Genomic DNA, 10,777 nt, shown 5'->3' with positions numbered 1-10,777 from the left:
CAAAAAAACACACATGACCCAGATGTGTTTATTGTTTAAAGGCCATTTGACTCTTGACTGCTGTAAGTGACGTGTTAAGTCACACACAGGTCGGCTGAATCAGTTTTTCTCTTTTAAGTCCCTTTTAAGGGCTTTTTAAGTCCTTTTTAAGTCCCTTTTTAAGTCCTTTTTCAAGTCCCTTTTCAAGTCCTTTTTTAAGTGCCTTTTAAGGGCTTTTTAAATTCCTTTTTAAGTCCTTTTTAAGTCATTTTTAAGTTCTTTTTTAAGTCCTTTTTTAAGTCCTTTTTTAAGTCCTTTTTTAAGTCCTTTTTTAAGTCCTTTTAAGGGCTTTTTGAGTGCTTTTTTACGTCCTTTTTTACGTCCTTTTTTACGTCCTTTTTTAAGTCCTTTTAAAGTCCTTTTTTAAGTGCTTTTTTAAGTGCTTTTGTCTCCTCTAAATATGGTTTACCTATTTTTGCTTTTTTCCTAAATTGAAATGGCTTTAATCATCAAATTGTGCTGCTTTGTGAAGCACTTTGTAACTTAGAATTTTGAAAAGTGCTCTATAAATAAAGTTTCTTATTATTATTATTATTATAATTATTACTATTAGTAGTAGTAGCAGTATTAGTAGAAGTATTAAGTGATTTTAAGGATATAAATGGCCAAAATAAAAGATAATCAATTGCTGAGTCATTAAATAAACAACCAAATACTTTACTATAAACTCTGACCTTTCTTATAACTATAATGTTAAGAATATGTATTTATTTTAAATGTAATAATTTGCTTTTAGATTAAAATTTTAGATTTAGTTTCAGGATGTGCAGAGTTTATGTATTTTACTTTTCACATATTTTGAATCTGTGTTTGAAAAACTGACTTTAAAACCTTTGAAACAGTGTTTTTTTTAATGCAATCAGCTTATTTAACTACTTCTGTGCAGACAACACTTACAGTAATGCTTCTTGTTGTCTATCATGCATTCTCCAAACATACAGTGAAGCAGTTTAACACAGTTTTTGAAGATGATGAAGAAAAAAGAAAACATTCAGTCTTGTGTTAAGAAATAATTTTAAAAAACAACAAAACAAAAATGCAACTAAATTGACTCCTTGTGTTGTTTGTCTTTCTGCTGCTGTGCTGTACAGGAAAATAGGGTAAGGCTGATTTCAGTGACGTCATATTTGTCAGATTTAAAGTTACTACGAGGAACTTTTGAACTGGTTATGAAACAGTGTCGTGATGATGACAGTGATATGACCAACATAAGCAAAGAAAACAAAAAAGATATTCACCGTAGAATCAGATGGAAAGATTTACACGTACATTACAGGAGCGGAAAAGAAGAGAGCAAGAAAAAAACAACTAAGTTTAACCTTCCTGTCGTCCTCCCGGGTCAAATTGACCCCGTCTGTTTTGACTGTTCCTTCTTTCCTTCCTTCCTTCTGTCCTTCCTCCCTCCTTCCTCCTCTATTTCTTTCCTTCTTCTCCCTTTCCTCCCTTCCTTCTTTCCTCCCTCCATCCCCTTTCTTCCTTCCTTCTGTCCTTCCTCCCTCCCTCCTTCCTTACTTCCTTCCTTCTTTTCCTTCCTCCCTTCCTACCTCCCTCCTTTTCTTCCTCCCTTCCTACCTCCCTCCCTTCCTTCCTCCCTCCTTTTCTTCCTCCCTTCCTACCTCCCTCCCTTCTTTCCTCCCTCCTTTTCTTCCTTCCTTCCTTCCTCCTTTCCTTCCTTCCTTCCTTTCCATCCTTCTTCCTCCCTTCCTTCCTTCTTCCTTCCTTCTTCCCTCCTTTCCTCCGTCCTTTTCTTCCTTCCTTCCTTCCTTCCTTCCTTCCATCTTTCCTTCTTTCCTTCTTCCTTCCTTCCTTCCTTCCTTCCTTCTTTCCTTCCTTCCTTCCTTCCTTCTTTCCTTCCTTCCTCCCTCCTTTCCATCCTTCTTCCTCCCTCCCTTCCTTGACTCGAGGACAACAGGAGGGTTAAAAAAAGAACAATTAAAATATTAAATATTAAATATAAAAAATGAATAGTGTCTAGTTAGTTAGTTTCTTTTACTCGCTTCCTAAACAAGTCTGGGGGGGGAAACACTACCGCTTTTGTCCACAGGGGGCGTTTAGATCAACGTAACACAAAATAAATGTTCCTTGTAGTAACTTTAACAACATATTCACCTGTAGAGCTGCAAGATGTGGACATAAAAATATATAATAAAGACAAATGAATGTGTGTGTCACATGAAAGTGTTGAAATGAACATTTCAGGTTAACTCAACACAAATGTTTCCTCCTGTTGTCTTCAGGTCAAGGAAGGAAGGAAGGAAGGAAAGGAGGGATGGAGGAAAAGAGGAAGGAAGGAAGGAAAGGAGTAAGGAGGGAGGAAGGAGGGAAGGAAGAAAGGAAAGGAGTAAGGAGGAAGGAAGGAAAGGAGTAAGGAGGGAGGGAGGAAAAGAGGAAGGAGAGAAGGAAGAAAGGAAAGGAGTAAGGAAGGAGGGAGGAAAAGAGGAAGGGAGGAAGGAGAGAAGGAAGGGAGGGAGGAAGGAATGAAAGGAGTAAGGAGGGAGGGAGGAAGGAAGGAAAGGAGGAAAAGAGGAAGGGAGGAAAGAAGGAAAGGAGTAAGGAGGGAGGGAGGATAAGAGGAAGGAAGGGTGGAAGGAAAGGAGGAAGGAAGGAGGAGGGAGCAAAGAAAGAGGGAAGGAGGGGAGAACGAAGGAAAAATTAAAGAAAGAGAGAGGAAGGAAGGAACAGGAGGGTTAATATCTTTGCACACGTTTCTAAAGAGTTTTGGGACTCGCTCACAACAACTGTAACAAAGTGTGCCAACAGGAGATCAAAGGATTATAATGTTCTGACATTTCAGCCCTTTGTGATGTTTTTCACTGTGAGAAAATCATGTCAGAGTAACTATAATAAAATATATATATATATATAAAAACATCTTGCAGCTCTGTACACAAACCTGCATATACCTGGTGTGTGTGTGTGTGTGTGTGTGTGTGTGTGTGTGTGTGTGTGTGTGTGTGTGTGTGTGTGTGTGTGTGTGTGTGTGTGTGTGTGTGTTTGTCCTGCTGAAATGTGGCTTTGGGATCGCTGCTGTTTGCTGTGGAGAGTCTGTTCAATGTTAAATCAGCTGTGTAGCACAATTAAAATACTTTAATCGAAATCAGCCAATAATAATAATATTAATAGTAGTGGATGAAACAAATTTTTAGTGTGTTTTAGAGTGGGATTTCTTTAGTCTAATGCCTGTAAAAATGCTTCCAGTACAACACTACATACTGTGTGTTTTTACTTATAGTTCTACACAATAAAAGACGTTTGTTTTCACTCTGTCTTTGTGAAGATTATCTTTTGAGCTTTGTGACAAACAAATGGTTCAGGATTAAGCCGGCACTTCAAAAAGCAGGTTGTGTGTCTGCTCGTGATTACAGTAACAGACATGTGACGACGAGGGAGAAACAGTTAGTTCACATGTTATTCTACTGATGAGAAAGAGTAACAACAACTATAATTAACCCTCCTGTCGTCCTCCAGGGTCAAATTGACCCCGTCTCTTTTGACTGTTAATTTGTTCTTCCCCTCCTTCCCTCTTTCTTTGCTCCCTCCTCCTTCCATACTTCTTTCCTCACTTCCTTCCTTCCTTCCATCCATCCTTCCTTCCTTCCTCCCTCCCTCCCTCCTTACTCCTTTCCTTCCTTCCTTCCTTCCTTCCTCCCTCCTTTCCTCCCTCTCTCCCTCCCTTCCTCCTTTCCTTCCTTCGTTGATTCCTTCCTTCCTTCAGCCTTTCCTTCTTTGCTTCCTCCTTTCCTTCCTTCTCTCCTTCCTTCCTTCCTTCCTTCCTTCCTCCTCCTTTCCTCCCTCGCTCCCTCCTTTCCTTCCTTCGTTGATTCCTTCCTTCCTTCATCCTTTCCTTCCTTTCCTTCCTCCTTTCCTTCCTTCTCTCCTTACTTCCTTCCTCTTTTCCTCCTTACTCCTTTCCTTCCTTCCTTACTTTCTTCCTTCCTCCTTATCTCCCTCCCTCCCTCCTTACTCCTTTCCTTCCTTCCTTCCTTCTTCCCTTCCTCCCTTCCTTTTCTCCTTCCTTCCTTCCTTCCTTCCTTCCTTCCTTCCTCCCTCCTATCCTCCCTCTCTCCCTCCCTTCATCCTTTCCTTCCTTCCTCCCTTCCTTCCTTCTGTCCTTACTTCCTTCCTCTTTTCCTCCTTACTCCTTTCCTTCCTTCCTCCTTATCTCCCTCCCTCCCTCCTTACTTCTTTCCTTTCCTTCCTTCCTTCTTTCCTCCCTTCCTCCTGTCCTTCCTTGACCTGAGGACAACAGGAGGGTTAAAGGGTTATAAAAGATGCCTCTATGTTACGGTCTTCTTTTAAATGATTATTCATTCACTTGGCATGTGTGTGTTCTGGATGCTACTTCCCTCCTTTTCTCCTTTTCCTTCCCTCCTTACCTGCCTTGTCACTCACATATTCATTCATTTAGTTATTAAAATCTTCATAATCATGGTTGTGATTTGACCTGGTCGTCCTGGCGTCTCTTAAATCCTGCAGGATCCCGTTTCGGACCATCGTTGTGAGCCTGCTGTCCCATCAGGTCTTGCTCCAAAACCTGTACGACATCCTGCTGGAGGAGTTCGTCAAGCACCCTGAAGTTAACGAGAAGGCGACGCCTGTGACCTCCGACTCCAAGCCGCCGTCTGCAGGCTTCCTGCGCTACATCTCTATGACTAATTTATCCATCATCCTGGATCTGCTGCTGGACTCCTACAGGTCACTGCACCAGTCTGTCATATATGAAGCGTTGGATGGATTTAATGATGCATTTCTAACGTGCAGCTGACTGATAAGTTGGTGTCGTCTCCTTCTGCAGGACGGCGCGGGACTTTGACACTCGGCCAGGCCTGAAGTACCTGCTGATGAAAGTGTCGGGTGTTTGCGGAGCGGCTAACCTTTACCGTCAGTCTGCCATGAGCTTCAACCTGTACTTCCAGGCGCTGCTGTGTGCAACACTGAGCCAGGCCGACACCATGACGGCACAGCAGGTAGGAACCAATCAGAAGGACTTCTCAGTAGTTTTAATGATGTTTTGTATCGTAAGCTCCACTTTTACTATAACTCTGCAGCTCCAGTCTGCTCTGCACTCCTTTCACTGTGTCTTTTAGCTTGTTGTTTTGGTTTAATGACTTACAACTTCAATGCTTTGGTGTTTTCAGCTCTGATAACTATACACTATAAACTTCTCACTATACTACTATACAGTCTGCAATTATTGTATTTCTTTTATAACGTTGTACTTGGACTCTGAGTGATTTTATTTCTTGTTGCTTGTTGTTTTGCCTTTAATTTTCTTGTCTTCCTTTGCTCTTTAGTGTGCTTTGTAAGAACTTTTTTAAAAGGTGCTCTACAAATAAATGTATTATTATAACAGGTGCGGTAAGTATACATGGGTCACGTGATCAATCATCACAATTAAAGCGAACATCAGGCAATAATGCAACAGATATGTGTGTCAGAATTTGGTGAAGATCAAACCAGAGCTAACAGGAAAGTCAATAGTGGACTTTAAATTCTGGGGTGGCCAGAAACTCCTAATTTAATAACTAATGTGTTATTAAATACACAACTAACAACTTACTAATAATTTCAGCTTAGTTTTATTTCTGTTTGTTATTTTATAAATGTTTTTTTTTACTTCTGCTTTTGTGTTTTTGGTAGGTTTAATGAAAGAAGTTCAGAGCAGGTATTTTTATATGTTTGCAACAAACGTCTCGTATTACTAAAACATCAAAACTAACTCATTGATTTCATTTATTGAGATTTTTTAAAATTATCTAATACTCTTTTCTTCATTCTACCCCGTGCATCTTAGCAACCACTCAGATTTTCACCTAATGAAGCAATCACATAGCACCATCATGGCAACCACCTAGCAACGCCGTGATAACCACCTAGCAACGTTGTGATAACCACCTAGCAACGCTGTTATAACCACATAGCAACGCCGTGATAACCACCTAGCGACGCCGTGATAACCACCTAGCAACGTCGTGATAACCACCTAGCAACGCCGTGATAACCACCTAGCAACGTTGTGATAACCACCTAGCAACGCTGTTATAACCACATAGCAACGCTGTTATAACCACATAGCAACGCCGTGATAACCACCTAGCAACGTCGTGATAACCACCTAGCAACGTCGTGATAACCACCTAGCAACATCTTAGTCCCCACTTTAAAGATGCTTCCAAAAAAACTCTCTTTCATTCATGTTGTTACCTTTCATTATAATCAGGTGAAGAGGATCTTGTACGAGGAAGAGGAGGGGAGCTCTGACTCCTCTCACCCCGGCTCTGCTTCCTCAGAGGATGAAGACATATTTGAAGAAACAGCACAGGTGACACATTTATACAATTAAACTGATTCTCAGTTAAAGAATGATTTGATAATTTCTAATCAGGAAAAAAAATCTCATCTGGACAAATTTGTTTCCCTTTTTATTTGAAATAAAAAAAGAGGAAGAAGAACTGTGTAGTTAAAATGAGCGGTGATGGCAATGAAAGCTAAATATGCAAAGAAAAACTGTGCAGAGGAGAGAAAGAAAATAATTGTTATTGCACAGATTCAAGTGAAAGAAAATATATATGTATATTATATGTATATTGCACACTTGAATTGAAATTAGTAGTATACAAGTATATATATTGGACATTAAAAAGTGCAGTGTGTCAAATTGTTCAGGTTGGGGAACAACAACTATAACAGATTTGTGTGGATTAGTAATTTCCCCTCTTTTTATTCATTTCCTCTTCAGTTTGTTCCATTTTTATTGAGGACAGTCCTCAACTTTTCACCCTCCTAATATAACGAGGATCCCTTGTGTTGTTAAAATATAAAAAGCAACTCACCCACTTGACTCTGTCTCCTCTCTGGCAGGTCAGCCCCCCTCGCGGCCGTGAAAAGCGTCATCAGTGGCGAGCCCCGAACCCGTCGCTCAGCGTGCAGCCTCTGGGCAGCGCCGACTGGGCCTGGCTGGTGAAACGCCTCTACAAGCTGTGCATGGATCTGTGCAACAGCTACATCCAGATGCACCGCGACCTGGAGAGCACGCTGGAGGAGACGCAGCTGCTGAGAGCAGGAGTAGCAGGAGGAGGAGATCACGTCTTCTTCCTGCCTCTCTTCCCGTCCGAGACTTCCACCCCGACGTCGGCTGGCGGGCTTTCGGCGAGGGGGACGCCTTCGGAGGAATCCAGGTCTCAGACGGCGGACATTAGCACAGCGTCACCAGGAGACACGCCAACACCCAGCCCAGGATACAGGTCCGACTTTATTCATCAAACACGTCAGATGAGGAGAATGTGTTGTGTTTTTCCACAGTAGGTACTGATCATTAGTGGTCTCCCAACTGAATACATGACTATACTGGATGAATCATTGAAAAATACAGCTGCCATGTAACAAGCAAGGGCTTTTAAAATTGTTCCCTATCATATTACTAAAAGTCTAATGTGTTTTGGTTGCTTATTCCATCTTGTATATCTGATGAAATAAACAGGCCTCAGTTTTAATCCACTCCTGCTTTATGTAGGTAAATGCAGGATTTTAGTCTATTTTCATATCTATGTGCATAACAGTCTTTGTGTACTAAGCTCATGTCAAGTCATTTTTATTTGTATACTCCATTTAAAAAAGAAAACAAAACATGCATATTTTTGAGATTAGGAAAAAAGAGCAATAAGCAACATAAGAGAAATGTGCAGGAGGAGCCATTTAAACCATTAAGGGCTTATCAGGTGGCCCTACTATGGTGAGACATATTACATAAAAACTTACATACAAATACATAAAAAGGCTAAACAAAAACATATCATAAGGTAAAGGTTGGTGTGTTTGATGGGAACCTGACACAAGATTAACTAGGATGAATGAGCTTCTTATTTTACAGCCACAGTCACATTATTAAAAGTCCACCTAGAGGAAATTTGTATAGGGTGTTTTTACAGATCTCAAGTGTTAAAATGGCTCAAATTGGACCCTGAACAGTATGTAAAGGTAAAGTCAGTGTGAACAACAATAGAGTAGCAGTTTTTCCTTTGTTCAGGGCCGAGTCAACAGATGTATAAACCATCCCGAGGGACCGCAGCTCAAATCCTGTCGTCCTCCTGTTCGGTAGATAACAACAGTCTGTAGAGTCGTCTGTCAAATAAAATCAATCATTCCATTTCTCTCTTCTCTCAGCTGCACTGGCAGTCTGCCTCACCACTTCCGCACGGGAGAGAGGAGAGACTCCGTCATCACAGGAGGCTCGGTGGGAGCAATCCCCAGCAGCTCGGGACCCGGGAGGAGAAAGGAATGGTGGGAAAGCGCCGGGAACAAACTGTACACCATCGCCACGGACAAAACCATCAGCAAACTGATGATGGAGTACAAACGCAGGAAACAGCAGCAGCAGCCGCAGCAGCAGAGCCACGTCAACCTGTTCATGAAGGAGCAGGGCCGGGCGGCGTCGGCGGCAGGAGGAGTCGGAGGGGAGAGGAGGGGTCCGGTGGAGCAGCAGAGGCTCCCGCAGAGGCCCCAGCAGCTGGTGGACCAGCAGGGGCCAGCGTTGAGGCACTCAGTCAGTGCAGGGCCAGAAGTCTTGAGGCAGGAGAAACGGCCACGGTCTGGATCCACCATCAGCTCCCACAGCATCTCACTGAGGGATTCTGAGGCTCAGATACAGGTGTGGAGGATTAAAGAGGAACAGCTACAATTTAGTTTTTATTTAATGTTAACAGCAAACAATTCATAAAGACAAAAATTATTCTTTGTTTGCCTCAAAAAACACAAATTATATTGAAATCACGTTGAATAAGACACAGTTTATTGCAGCTTTTGTCACTTTTTTCAGCTAATCTGAGGTGAAGTCATTGGTTAAGATTTTAGGTTTGCTTATATTAAATTAAACATTAAAGTTGGTGAGTTGAATCAGGTATAATTTTTTCCTGTGTATAATAAAATGTTACTAAATCTGAGGAGAATTCACCCACAAAAAAGCAGATTTTTTTTTCCCCACTTTCTTACTTCACTGATTATGCATTTCAGATAGTAGTGGGTTAAATTGACACATTTGTGAAACATTTAGGATACAGAAAAGTTATTTTCTTTGGGATTAAAACTGGAATTAGATTAGATGACATTAGGTTAAAGCAACGATTAACATTAAGGCCGGTTTAGGACTTTATGTTAAACATTCAAGTTAGTTGATGGTTACTAAACAAATTGATGATCGCAAAAGCTGTTGAACTGCTGTCAAATACAACACAGCTGACTGAGAACTGTTAAATATCCAGTCGCTGCAGGACACATATTATATACATATACTTATTATACAGGAAATGAGCCTAAAATACTTCTAAAAACAGCAAATTCGTTACTTTGTTTTGATCTAAAAACACCAAATGAATCTAAATTTAGAGAAAACTGACATGTGAAGTCAAATTTGTGTGTTAATATCATAGACTGTATATAAGAAATGGACGTAACATCCATGACGTCACCCATTGGTTTGTGGACTGCTGCTCGGAGGCCAATAGTATCGGATCTGAGCAGTGCCATCTTGAACATTTCAGGTGCATGCTGGGAAAAATTAAAACACGGATTCTACTTATATGGGCATCAGGAGGAGCATGAGGCGCCCTCCTGCACCTGTGAACCAATCTACCTGTCAATCACAACGTAGCCACGCCCTAATGCATACCCTGCTTTATCGTCAAATATAAAATCAGGGAGGCCAAAATGTCCCAAATGAACATCATACTGCATTGAAGAAGGCTTTAAACTAGCGATTGAGACCATAAACACATTTTGAAAACGTTTACTGAGGTTAGAAATCAAGTGAGAAGTTGGCCAATTCTCCATTGACTTGTAAGACGGAAGTCCTTTTGACACCAAAACAGTCGCCCCCTGGTGGCCTTTTGATAGAATGCAGCTTTAAGTTACTTCCGCGTTGGCCTCATTTCAGAGGACCGGAACTCCCCGCCTGGTAAATATGTGTAAGACAATAACCATTATTAAAATAATCTTCCTCTCCCCCTTTCCTGCAGGCATGGACCAACATGGTCTTGACTCTCCTCAATCAGGTCCTCCTCCTGTCAGACTCGTCCTTCCTGGCGCTCCAGCCGGTGCTCTACCCGTGCCTCAGCCAGCTCTCCTGCCACGTGACCGACGCCCGGGTCCGCCAGGCACTGCGCGAGTGGCTGGGCCGCGTCGGCAGACTCTATGACATCATCGTGTGACATCGCTGCGAGGGGAAAGAGAACGCGGAGGTATCGGTCGCACATCGGTCACTGAGGGACGTAAACTGATGGAGGAGGGATTAGATCGGTGGAGTGGAGACTCGTTTGGCGCCGTCACGTGATGATGTTCGCATGCAGTAGATTTGATTGATTGAAGAGCTGATTGGTTGACGCGAAGCAGAGGATGTGACATCATAGCGTCACAATACAACAGATTGGTGGAACGATGGAGGGTTTGACTGATGTTATCATATTGATTGATCGATTGAATGATTGATTGATTGCACTTTTTGAGGGGAACAGATAGGATACTGTCTGGACTCTGATTGGCCGACATCACATGACATCAGTTTTTAAGATATGATTGGCTGATGGAGTATTTCACTGGATTGTCAAGGATTCTTTGTGTAATGGAAGTTATTTGATAGCGAATGAGTCATTTCTGCCTCTTGTTCTTACGCTGATCTCCACACACACACACACACACACACACACACACACATACACATACAATTAGTGTGTCAGAGCCGTTAAAC

At 41.8% G+C, this 10,777-nt stretch overlaps 1 protein-coding gene across 1 annotated transcript in view; it reads left to right on the top strand.

The window, feature by feature from the left end:
- Positions 1 to 10,241, top strand: part of arfgef3 (ARFGEF family member 3) — a 55,202-nt gene extending 44,961 nt beyond the window's left edge. Inside the window, 6 exon segments of the mRNA XM_062430452.1 lie at positions 4,516 to 4,734; positions 4,835 to 5,006; positions 6,260 to 6,361; positions 6,901 to 7,283; positions 8,290 to 8,686; positions 10,050 to 10,241. Of these exon segments, the coding sequence (XP_062286436.1) occupies positions 4,516 to 4,734; positions 4,835 to 5,006; positions 6,260 to 6,361; positions 6,901 to 7,283; positions 8,290 to 8,686; positions 10,050 to 10,241 (1,465 nt within the window).
- The last annotated feature ends 536 nt before the right edge of the window (positions 10,242 to 10,777 follow it).

The sequence above is a fragment of the Scomber scombrus genome, chromosome 12 (assembly GCF_963691925.1).
Source record: "Scomber scombrus chromosome 12, fScoSco1.1, whole genome shotgun sequence".
Classification (NCBI taxonomy): Eukaryota; Metazoa; Chordata; class Actinopteri; order Scombriformes; family Scombridae; genus Scomber; species Scomber scombrus.
This window is presented reverse-complemented; position numbering and strand designations above follow the sequence as displayed.